Source organism: Sporisorium graminicola, chromosome SGRAM_11, assembly GCF_005498985.1.
Source record: "Sporisorium graminicola strain CBS 10092 chromosome SGRAM_11, whole genome shotgun sequence".
Lineage (NCBI taxonomy): Eukaryota > Fungi > Basidiomycota > Ustilaginomycetes > Ustilaginales > Ustilaginaceae > Sporisorium > Sporisorium graminicola.
This window is the reverse complement of record NC_043721.1, coordinates 170,992-182,581: the sequence shown is the minus strand read 5'-3', so window position 1 is coordinate 182,581 and position 11,590 is coordinate 170,992. Positions and strand designations below refer to the sequence as shown.

General features: G+C 56.4%; 3 protein-coding genes across 3 annotated transcripts; 2 read left to right on the top strand and 1 right to left on the bottom strand.

Moving 5' to 3' along the window:
- Nucleotides 1–3,214: 3,214 nt before the first annotated feature.
- On the top strand, nt 3,215–3,823 carry EX895_001360 (uncharacterized protein; the record flags this gene model as incomplete). Its single annotated transcript, XM_029881959.1, has 1 exon — nt 3,215–3,823. The coding sequence occupies one exon, from the start codon at nt 3,215–3,217 to the stop codon at nt 3,821–3,823; it is 609 nt and encodes a 202-aa protein (XP_029741560.1).
- Nucleotides 3,824–4,177: 354 nt separating this feature from the next.
- Nucleotides 4,178–5,404, bottom strand: EX895_001359 (uncharacterized protein; the record flags this gene model as incomplete). The annotated part of the gene is made up of 1 exon (XM_029881958.1): nt 4,178–5,404. The coding sequence occupies one exon, from the start codon at nt 5,402–5,404 to the stop codon at nt 4,178–4,180; it is 1,227 nt and encodes a 408-aa protein (XP_029741559.1).
- Nucleotides 5,405–6,494: 1,090 nt separating this feature from the next.
- EX895_001358 (uncharacterized protein) lies at nt 6,495–11,549 on the top strand (the record flags this gene model as incomplete). Its single annotated transcript, XM_029881957.1, has 1 exon — nt 6,495–11,549. The coding sequence occupies one exon, from the start codon at nt 6,495–6,497 to the stop codon at nt 11,547–11,549; it is 5,055 nt and encodes a 1,684-aa protein (XP_029741558.1).
- Nucleotides 11,550–11,590: the final 41 nt, after the last annotated feature.

The following is an 11,590-nucleotide window of genomic DNA, read 5'->3' as shown; positions in this document are numbered from 1 at the left end:
TTTTTCTCGGTCAGGCCCATCCTACAGCTGACAGGAGGGTTCAGGCTGATGAGCTTCTGTAGTGCGGTGAGCAGGAGTTGGCAGTTTGCGCAGCATCAGAGCCATGTGTTTTCGAGTCAGAAGGTAACCATCTTGACACAGGCGTCGAATTGAACCACGATCGATGGCGATGCAGCCGATCTCAACCACATATCTCGATACGGTGCGACACTGTAGCCGATCTGAAAGCTTTGGATTTTTCGTCCCTTTTTTACGGTGGTGTTTTACGCAGAGCATTGTTTTCTGTCGCCAGGAACTACTCTCTCCTTCTCGCCGTTGGAGAGAGCGTGGATGCCACGAACACGCGTTCTTGCATTGCATTCCTGCAGGGGGCTCTGTTTTCATTCCACGAGAGCACGACGAGGCGCGCACGCGGAATGCTTCGCCGCCGGCCGTCGTGATCACCGTCTTCGTCTTTGCCGCCGTTGACGTGCTCGTGGTGGATTCCGATCGTCTCGCGCTTCTTCACGCCGTGCTCCCGGATGGTGCACCTGGTCAAGGTGATTGTGATCGGCTTTTCTGCGGTGTTTGGGTGTCGGGGCGAAAAGAACATGCTTCACGGCTCACGGCTCACGGCTCAGATTTAAGTCGCCGAGGTGATTGAACGCCGTCTTGCTGCTCCGGCAAACAGGATGGCATCGCCCGAATGATGCTTTCTGACAAGGAGCGGGAGAACCGGAGACAGATGCCTTTTTCCCGCCGTTGCGATGGTTTGTTGGTAGCAGCCAGGGCGGTCTTGGAAAGGGGTCTGTCTGTGTCTTCACGTGTGACAGCGCAGCTCCGACATCAAGGGTTTTTTTTTTTGCCGAATAAGTCAAGTGACAGGACGCGACGAGCACACGCGCATTTCTCGGCACACATGCACCAACCACGCACCAACAGCACAGCCAAGTGACGTCTTTTCCACCTCAGGCTCGACTCTCACGCTATGACGAAGCGGAAGGGGGGTTCAGGCAGGTGTGGAGCTTTCGCGAGACAAAAGGGTGCGAGGGTTTGTCCCGCTGAAGCAACAAGGCGCTAAACGGCTCCGCGTGAGAAAGAAAACGAGCGGCAGTGCGTGACAGCTTGTCAACCAACGGACGAAGAAGCGCCTCGAAAGCTCTCGACTCGGTAGCCAAGGCTCGGAACAAGTGATCCGCATACGGTTCCTCCAAGCGAACAGCAGAGAAAAGAAGTGCATTCGGTTGCAACACGACCCACTGCCACAGCGGTACAGAAGAACAGCGTCGGATAGCGATCCGAGAAGGCTTCACGCCGCATTGGTGTTAGCCTGTGCTGCAACGCGCATGAAATTAGGCTACATCGGTACAGCCGAGGTGGAAAAAAAATCCAATTCGCGTTTGTGCTCTGGGAAGCGGTCAGACTTTTTGCTCTGATGTCAGTGTCGGTGATTGGGTTCGACGCAAATCAAGACGATGCTGTCGGACGGAAACGACCGAGACGACAACGGCAGCGAAGCTAGTGAGTAGGCAAGTCTCGGTCTGTGACTTCAAAAGAAGAGGGCAAGCTTGGTCGTCGACGAAGGAGGGAAGAGAGAAATTAGGCGGCCGTCAAGGGTTCGTTAGGTCGACGAGATCGCGCATGATGATGCCGTCTTGCATCAGCGTTGCGACCATGGTGCACTGAGCTTCTCGCCCTTCGCCTTCTCCTTCCATTCGTTCTGCCGCCCATGCCGCGTCTGTCCACCGTACGTAGGGGCACTGTTCGCGTATGCTGCCGAGCACCGCTCGCTAAGAAGAGGCCCTCCCCACACCACCGCTGAACTGCAGGAAAGCGACAAAAGAAACCTCTCTTGCACCAACAGCAGACAGTTCCAAGCCATCGCCTTGCTTCATCATTCGAGAGAGCGATTGCGCACGGTGCAAGAGATTTGTCTGCAAGGTGCTTCTGTATGGCAAACTATTGCATGTCTTCGTCCTTTGTGGGACCCGTCGGCAGCAGCGGCACCACCGACATGCTCGCAAGCGAAGAGATTAGAACGTCTTGGCAGTCATGGTCATCTTCTCGCTGCAGTATGCTGGCAAGCGTCGGCCAGTCGTTGATCTCCGTCTGAATTTTACATGATTGCTTGGACTAAGACACCGAGTGCGCTTATTTAAGACAGGGCAAACTAAGCTCAACGTCGGGATTGCGCGGTTCGAGCTTGAGAGAGAGAGAAAAAAAAAAGTCCGGCCTGCTTCATAACTTGACTTCCGCTTTTTCCTGCCTCGCTACGCAATCCATCCACGTCCATGCTTTTGGCGCCGTCCGATCGACAAATGGACGGATCGAGGCAGAGTCAAAAGATGAAGAGAGGAGAGAGAGAGGGTCTTGTTTGCAAAATTATGAGACGCAGAGCCGAACATACCTTGTTCAATCAGTTGGTCGCGTAGGGTGCAGCAGCACAGCTGCCATTCCCCGCTTTTTTTCTTTGTAAAAAAAAGGGAAACTGTCCGAGACAGTGTGACAGCCAAAGGGTTCAAGAGCTGCGCAATTCTGCAACAAGCAGGCGAGGTGCGCGTGCCGTTCCAACCGATTTTGATGCGGCCTAAATGACACAACCTCATGCCTCTTTTGGCCTCTTTTCCTCTTTGAGAGACAGCAGAATTGCCTTTTTGGCCGGCGCCTCGAGTCGAGCTGTTCCATTCCAACACATTCACACGCACACGCACACACACTCGCCGAATGACCCAGCGCAACAGAGTATGGAGTTGCAGTGCCGCTCGGGTCCACACAGCCATGTCAAGTGGCGCAGCGTGGAGTCTCGGGAGGTGTCAGAGTGTGTGGTTCTGATGGGTGAAATCGCCGAGTTGACTCGGTTGCAAGCCTTCAATGGCATCAAGCGCATTCCTTTTGTGATCTTGGCTGCTCATTGTAGCGGCTACAAGGTCGACAGTCCTGACTCTTTTCGAAGGGGACAACGGCAACAGCAACGACTGACAGACAGGCCTCACTGCGTCCTCCTTCCTTCAACTGCGAATGACTTAAAAGGGAAAGCGCCTTCTCGACCCGCTTCCTCGCACTCCCTTCTTCAGCCAGACATTCTCAACCCACTCTTGTCCCAGCTCCTATTCTCCTGACTCTGTCTCTCTAAGGAAAGCCTACCATTCCCAGCCACTTTCTCTTGCACACACACAAAAATACATCAAAGCTCCTTGCCATCACACATATCTCTCATCCTTCACAGCCTCCAAACATGCAGCTCTCTTCCCTCCTACTTTCAGCCTCGCTGCTCGTCTCGTCGGTCATGTCGGCACCAGCAGGCGTCGCCAGCTTTGGCACGTCCTCGGATGCCGAGATGATGCTCAAGCGTCAGTACGAAAGCACCAACTGGGACAACATGATGTTCGGCAGAGACTCGGTGCAGCTGGAGAAGCGAATCGTTTACAACCCGCACATCACCTCGCCAACCTCGGACTCCGTCTGGACGGCAGGAAAGACGTACACAGTCACTTGGGATGTTAGCGACATCCCAGCAGAGGCCGAAGCTCTCAAGGGCACCATCAAGCTCGGCTACCTGCCCGCGGACGGAAGCGGCGGTGAGAACCTGCACTGGACCCTGGCGGATGGATTCGCCATCAAAGGCGGCCAGACCAGCGTCACTTTGCCCGCCGACCTTGCTACGAGGCAGGACTACATTGTGGTCGTGATGGGCGACTCGGGGAACGCCAGCAACAAGTTTACCATCAATGCGGCCGGTGCTGCTAGCGAGCAGGTGGTTCCGCAGCAGAAGCAGGACAGCCTCGGCGAGCTTATTCAGGAAAAGATCAACAAGGCTTTCGCTCAAGCTGAGTTTGACAACTGAAGTCGTCGTCGCAATACCCTCAACGCATAGCCCAGCCTCTCTCGAAGAACAGCTTCCGGGCAATGCCTCCCAAAGCATTCTAACACACTCTCCCTTACCGTATTGCATTGCTTGTTTCTCCCCTTGTTGTGTCGACCACTAGCATCCAACTGTCTCCCTTCCCCCACACTTGCATGTAACTTACTTAGTCTCGTCTTTGCACCGCTAGGTTGACCCTCAATGGACTTTTGCTTCTTTCGTTTTTTTCCCCTCTCTCTTCTGCTCTCAATCACTCCCTTTCGCATGTGCGTGTACATCAAACTTTCCGCAATATGGTTTGATAGATGAGAAATGCAATTGCTCTTCGCCCGCGCCTTAGACAGCGCTGTAGTCGATCTTGGACTCGTGCTTTTTTGCCTCTTGCAACTTGCGCACCGCCTTCATAAAGTCTTCCTGGACACAGTAGTCCCTATCGTCCCGGATGGCAAACATGCCCGCCTCGGTAGCCACGTTTCTCAAATCGGCGCCGTTGAAGCCGTCGCTGAGCTTGACAATGGCCTCGTAGTCCAGCTCTTCCTTCTTGGCCACTGGCTTTGTGTGAATCTTGAGGATTTCGAGGCGCGACTGTTCGTTGGGAAGGGGGATTTCGATCTTGCGGTCGATTCGACCGGGGCGCATGAGAGCCGGGTCGAGCGTGTCGGGACGGTTGGTGGCCATGATAACCTTGGTCTTGCCGAGGTAGTCGAAGCCGTCCATCTGGTTGAGCAGCTCCATCAGGGTTCGCTGGATCTCACGGTCGGCCGAGGTGCCCTCGCTGAAACGTCGACCACCGATGGCGTCGATCTCGTCCATGAAGATGATGCATGGCTCGTGCTCCTTTGCGTAGCCGAACATCTCGCGGATCAGACGTGCACTCTCTCCGATGTACTTGTCGACAATGGCACTCGAGACGACCTTGAGGAAGTTGGTTTCGAGCGTGCTGGCGACGGCACGCGCGAGCAGCGTCTTTCCCGTTCCTGGCGGTCCGTAAAGAAGAACACCTTTTGGCGGCTTGATGCCGACGCGCATGAAGAGTTCCGGGTTGAGCAACGGCAGCTCGATGACCTCTCGCAATTCGCGGATCTGGTCCGAGAGACCACCAATACCGGCAAAACTAGCAGCGCCTGGATCTTCCATGCTCATGTTGTACACAAGCGGGTCAACTTCGCGTGGCAAGATGCGCATGATGGTGAGCGTGGTCATGTCGAGCGAGACTCGCACGCCTTGCTTGAGCTTGTGCTTGGGCACGCTGGCACGAATACCGACAACGTATCGTGGACCGGACGAGGCCTTGACGATATAGCGCTCTTCATCGAGCTGTTTAAGCACTTCACCGATGATCTGGCCTACGGATTGGAGGGCCTTGATATCGTCTTCGGTCTTGTCGTACGCCTTTTCGAGGTCCTTGAGGCCGAAGCGCAGCTTCTTGAGGTTCTCGGAGAGTTCATTGTGCTGCTTGAGCGCCTGCTTGTACGCCTTGAGCGCACGATCCTTGGCTGGATCGGATGAGAGGACGGACTCGGATGGAGGCTGCGTGGATGTCGATGGAGTAGGGTCCGCCATGGTGGATAAGGCGGGTGCGTGCGAGCTCTAGATTGGATCGGATGGTGGAGACGCCAGAAGAGGTAGCTGTCTCTCTGTCTGGGCTGAGCTGGAGGATATTTCACAGCTGGCTCAGCTTGTCGAAGAGTGAAGGATGATGTGTTGACCGTGGAGAGAGAGAGAGAGAGATGCTTGCAGATGTCGAGCTGTCGAGAGGTGGCCGAATCGTGAGTGCGCAGAGAGACAGTCGAGCTGAGTGACTTGAGCGACTTCGAGACGCTGGAAAGTGGAGCAGCAAAAAGGTGACGCGCGTCTTTGCTCAGAACCCTTTCTCGGCCCATACAAAGTTGAAAAGACTTTCGATCAAGCATCAGAGAGAAACACTCTCCGATCGAACATGCAAAGTTGGAAAAGCCCATGCCAAGCTGACAGCCCGTCAGTCAGACAAACAGAGAGTCCAACAGAACGCGTCAATTTTGGAAATTCAAACACCAGAGGGGGGGTTTTGAAGCCACGCTGTCGAGAGTGAATACAAATTTGAAGTTTCCCTTTTAAAATTTGAGGCACAAGCACAGCAGGCAGCAGGAAGATCTCTCCCGCTCTGTGTCGAGGCAAGAGCGAGAGCGAGAGACAGCGAGCGCGTTGGGTGTCCTGTGCGCAACACACCTTCAATGACCGAGTGAGCGAGAGAGGAGCGAGGGCAGTCCGATGCTGTGCTGTGCTGTGCGGTGCTGTGTTGCGTGAGGGGGAGAGAGGGAGAGAGAGCCACGTCTCTCTCCCGAGAAGGTTCGGTGCTGTCAGTGCGTTTGACTTCGCGCTGTTGTCTCGCTGCTCACGGTTGGATCACCATCCTTACCATATCCTCACCATCATCGTTGTGTATATTCTTCTTTCTTCCTTTCTTCCTTCCTCTCCTTTCCACTTCTCTCATCACGCCTTGCGCCCACAGCCTTCACTCTCGATACCTCGCATTCCACCTTCGCACTCGGTCGTGGTCGTTGCCAGCTTCCTGTCCAGACCGCTGGCACGATCACTCGCGGCTATACCACTAGACCCTTTGACTCACAAAACGTAGCGCGCTTCGTCGGGCTACACCACCTCTCGGTTCATCATGGCGGACAAACCCATCAATTTCTCCGAGCATGTTCAGCTCACCAACGTCGGTATCGCTGCCGAGAGCATCTCGTTCGCAAACGTCACCCTCGAGTCCGAGAACTTTGTCTGCGTTCGCGAGAGCCTCAACGGCCAGAACTCGGTCGTCATTGTCAACCTCAACGACATCAGCGATGTCATGAGGAGACCAATCACCGCCGACTCGGCCATCATGAACCCCGTCCAGAAAATCATCGCTCTCAAATCCGCGCGGCAACTCCAGATCTTCAACATCGAAGCCAAATCCAAGGTCAAGTCGCATCTCATGCAAGAGGACGTCACCTTCTGGAAGTGGATCAGCGACACCACCCTCGGCATTGTCACCGAAACCGCAGTATACCATTGGTCCATGGAAGGCGAAGCTGCGCCAGCAAAGGTCTTTGATCGTCACGTCAGCTTGCAAGGTACACAGATCATCAACTACCGCGCAAGCCAAGATGAGAAATGGCTCGTCCTCGTCGGTATCTCGGGCAACACCTCGGGCGCTCCCAACGCGTTCCGCGTCAAAGGCTCCATGCAGCTCTACTCGCGCGATCGCGGCGTCTCGCAGCCCATCGAGGGACACGCCGCCGCTTTCGCAGAGCTCAAGTCCGACACCGCTCCCAACCCTTTCAAGCTCTTCACCTTTGCCAATCGCACTGCCACCGGCGCAAAGCTCCACGTCGTCGAGATCGACCACCAGAATGGACAGCCCGCCTTCACCAAGAAAGCCGTCGACGTTTTCTTTCCACCAGAGGCCACCAACGACTTCCCCGTCGCCATGCAGGTCAGCAAGAGATACGGCATCGTCTACCTCGTCACAAAGTACGGCTTCATCCACCTTTACGACCTCGAGTCCGGCGCCTGCATCTACATGAACCGTATCTCTGGAGACACCATCTTTGTCACCGCTGAGCACGAGTCCACCAGCGGCATTATCGGCATCAACCGCAAGGGTCAGGTCCTTTCAGTTTCAGTCGACGAGAACACGGTTATCCCCTACATTCTGCGTACGCTCAACAATTCGGAACTCGCCTTCAAGCTCGCCTCGCGCGGGGATCTCCCCGGTGCCGACGATCTGTACCTCCAGCAGTTCCATTCGCTCTTCTCCACTGGGCAGTACGGCGAAGCTGCCAAGATCGCCGCCAATTCGCCACGCGGCATCCTCCGAACGTCCCAGACCATCGAGCAGTTCAAGCAGGTACCCAACCAGCCCGGCACCCTCTCGCCCATCCTCCAATACTTTGGCATCCTCCTCGAAAAGGGAACGCTCAACAAGTTTGAGTCGCTCGAGCTCGCTCGTCCTGTACTGAATCAGGGCCGAAAGCACCTGCTCGAAAAGTGGCTCAAGGAGAGCAAGATCGAATGCAGCGAAGAGCTGGGCGACATTGTCCGTCAGCACGACATGAACCTTGCCCTCAGCGTCTACCTCCGCGCCAACGTGCCCAACAAGGTGGTCGCCTGCTTTGCCGAGACGGGTCAGTTCGACAAGATCGTGCTCTATGCCAAGAAGGTGGGCTACACCCCCGACTATGCCGCCTTGCTCCAGCACATTGTCCGCACCAACCCAGAGAAGGGTGCCGAGTTTGCCAGCAGCTTGGTCGGCGACGAGTCTGGTCCTCTCGTCGACATTGAGCGTGTCACCGACATCTTCATGAGCCAGAACATGATCCAGCAGGCCACCAGCTTCCTCCTCGACGCGCTCAAGGACAACAAGCCCGAGCAGGCTCACCTCCAGACGCGTCTGCTCGAGATGAACCTCGTTAACGCTCCTCAGGTCGCCGACGCTATCCTTGGCAACGAGATGTTTACCCACTACGATCGTCCCCGCATCGCCAACCTCTGCGAGAAGGCGGGTCTGCTCCAGCGTGCCCTCGAGCACTACGAGGACAACGCCGACATCAAACGCGTCGTTGTGCACACCAACCTTCTCCAGGCCGAGTGGCTCGTCAACTACTTTGGAAAGCTCACCGTCGAGCAGTCGCTCGAGTGTCTCCATGAGATGCTCAAGGTCAACATCCGTCAGAACCTCCAGGTGGTCGTGCAGATCGCCACCAAGTACTCGGACCTGCTCGGCCCCGTCAAGCTCATCGAGATATTTGAGTCGTTCAAGTCATTCGAGGGTCTTTACTACTATCTCGGCTCCGTCGTCAACCTGTCGACTGACCCCGAGGTGCACTTCAAGTACATCCAGGCCGCCACGCGCACCGGTCAGATCCGAGAGGTCGAGCGCATCTGCCGAGAGTCCAACTACTACAACCCCGAAAAGGTTAAGAACTTCCTCAAAGAAGCCAAGCTCTCGGACCAGCTTCCGCTTATCATTGTCTGCGACCGCTTCGACTTTGTGCACGATTTGGTGCTCTACCTCTACCAGAACATGCTCATCAACTTCATTGAGGTCTACGTGCAGCGCGTCAACTCGTCGCGCACGCCCCAGGTCATCGGAGGTCTTTTGGATGTCGACTGCGACGAGGGCGTCATCAAGAACCTTTTGCAGTCTGTCACCGGCCCCATCCCTGTCGACGAGCTTGTAGAGGAGGTTGAGAAGCGCAACCGTCTCAAGCTCATCCTGCCCTGGCTCCAGTCCAAGATCGAGGCTGGCTCGCAGGACCAGCCTCTGTACAACGCCATGGCCAAGATCGCGATCGACAGCAACAACAATCCCGAGGCTTTCCTCAAGGAGAACAACCTGTACGACCCTCGCGTGGTCGGCAAGTACTGCGAGAAGCGCGACCCTTACCTTGCCTACATCGCCTACGCTAAGGGCTTTTGTGACGATGAGCTCATCTCGATCACCAACGACAACTCGATGTTCAAGCACCAGGCTCGCTACCTCGTCAAGCGTCGTCAGCTTGACCTTTGGGCTCAGGTGCTGACGTCGGACAACGTCCACCGCCGCCAGCTTGTCGAGCAGGTCACCTCGACCGCTGTTCCCGAGTCGACCAACCCGGACGACGTCTCTGCCACCGTCAAGGCGTTCATGGCCGCAGACTTGCCCCACGAGCTCATCGAGCTGCTCGAGAAGATCATCCTCGAGCCCTCAGCGTTCAGCGACAACCGCTCTCTGCAAAACTTGCTGCTCCTCACTGCCGTCCGCACCGACAAGGGCAAGGTGATGAACTACATCGACCGCCTCGACGGATACGACGTCGAAGAGATTGCAAAGATTGCCATCGACCACGGCCTGTACGAAGAGGCCTTCCGCATCTACTCCAAGGCCGAGCAGCACGAGGATGCCATGAACGTTCTCGTAGAGCACGTCGTGTCGATCGACCGTGGCCAGCAGTACGCCAACAAGCTCAACAAGCCTGCCATCTGGTCGCGCCTTGGTAAGGCGCAGCTCGACGGTCTGCGTGTCAAGGATGCCATCGACGCGTACGTCAAGGCCGAGGACCCTTCCAACTACGAGGAGGTCATCGAGATTGCCGAGCACGCCGGTCGCGAGGAGGAGCTCATCCGTTATCTGCAGATGGCGCGCAAGAAGGCGCGCGAGCCCAAGATCGACACCGAGTACGCTTACTGCCTTGCCAAGGCCAACCGTCTCGGCGACATGGAGGAGTTCCTGGGCATGACAAATGTGGCCGACATCTTGAGCGTCGGTGAAAAGTGCTTCAACGACGAGCTGTACGAGGCGGCCAAGCTGCTCTTTACAAGCGTCTCCAACTACGCGCGTCTCGCCACGACGCTCGTATACCTGGGCGACTACCAGGGTGCCGTCGATGCTGCCCGCAAGGCCGGCAACACGAGCGTGTGGAAGCAGGTGCACGCGGCTTGTCTCAGCAAGCGCGAGTTTAAGCTGTCGCAGATCGCCGGTCTTGCCATCATCCCTCACGCCGAGGAGCTGCCCGGTCTGATCAGGTCGTACGAGGCCGAGGGTCTGTTTGACGAGTTGCTCAACTTACTCGAGCAGGCGCTTGGACTGGAGCGCGCCCACATGGGTGTGTTTACGCAGACCGGTGTTGCGCTCGCCAAGTACCGCCCCGATCGTCTGATGGAGCACCTCAAGCTGTACTGGTCGCGCTCGAACCTGCCGCAGCTCATTAAGGTGGCCGAGCAGTGCCATCTGTGGTCGGAGCTGGTGTACCTGTACACGAAGTACGACGAGATGGACAATGCTGCGCTCGCTACCATGGAGCACGCGTCTGCTGCGTGGGAGCACGATCAGTTCAAGGCGATCCTTCCCAAGGTGGCCAACGTTGAGATCTACTACCGTGCGTTGACGTTCTATCTGGAGCAGCACCCGCTGTTGCTCAATGATCTGCTCACCGTGCTTGCCAAAAGGATTGACCACGGCAGGGTGGTACGCATGTTCAAGAAGAAGGACAACGACAACGTGCCACTCATCCGCAGCTACCTCATGTCGGTGCAGCACCACAACCTCGAGGCTGTCAACGACGCCTACAACGATCTGTTGATCGAGGAGGAGGACTACGAGACGCTGCGCTCTTCCATCGACGGATTTGACAACTTTGACACGATCTCGCTGGCGTCGCGTCTGGAGAAGCACGACCTGCTCGAGTTCCGCCGACTCGCCGCTCATCTGTACAAGAAGAACGAGCGATGGGACGAGTCGATCGCGCTGTCCAAGGCGGACAAGCTGTTCAGGGACGCTATCGAGACGGCGGCGGTTTCGGGCCAGGAGAGTGTCGCCGAGGAGCTGCTCGAGTACTTTGTCGAGATCGGCAACAAGGAGTGCTATGCGGCGACGCTGTTTGCGTGCTACGACCTGGTGCGTCCGGACGTGGTAATGGAGCTGTCGTGGCGACACGGCTTGGGCGACTTTACCATGCCGTACCAGCTGCAGAGCATGCGCGACCAGAGCGAGAAGCTCAAGAAGCTCGAAAAGGAGGTGCGCGAGCGCGCCAAGAAGGACAGCGACAAGGCGAAGGAGGAGGAAGATGCGCCCATCATCGGCCCTGGTGGATTGGGCGCGCCGAAGCTCATCACTGCCGGGGTGACCGGCTTGGGCGGTGCCGGTGGGTATCCGAATAACCTCAATGGCGGCATGTATATGCAGCCGACCGGCATGTTCTAAGAAGAAGAAAAGCTCGATCTTGCCACTTGTATATGTTCGAT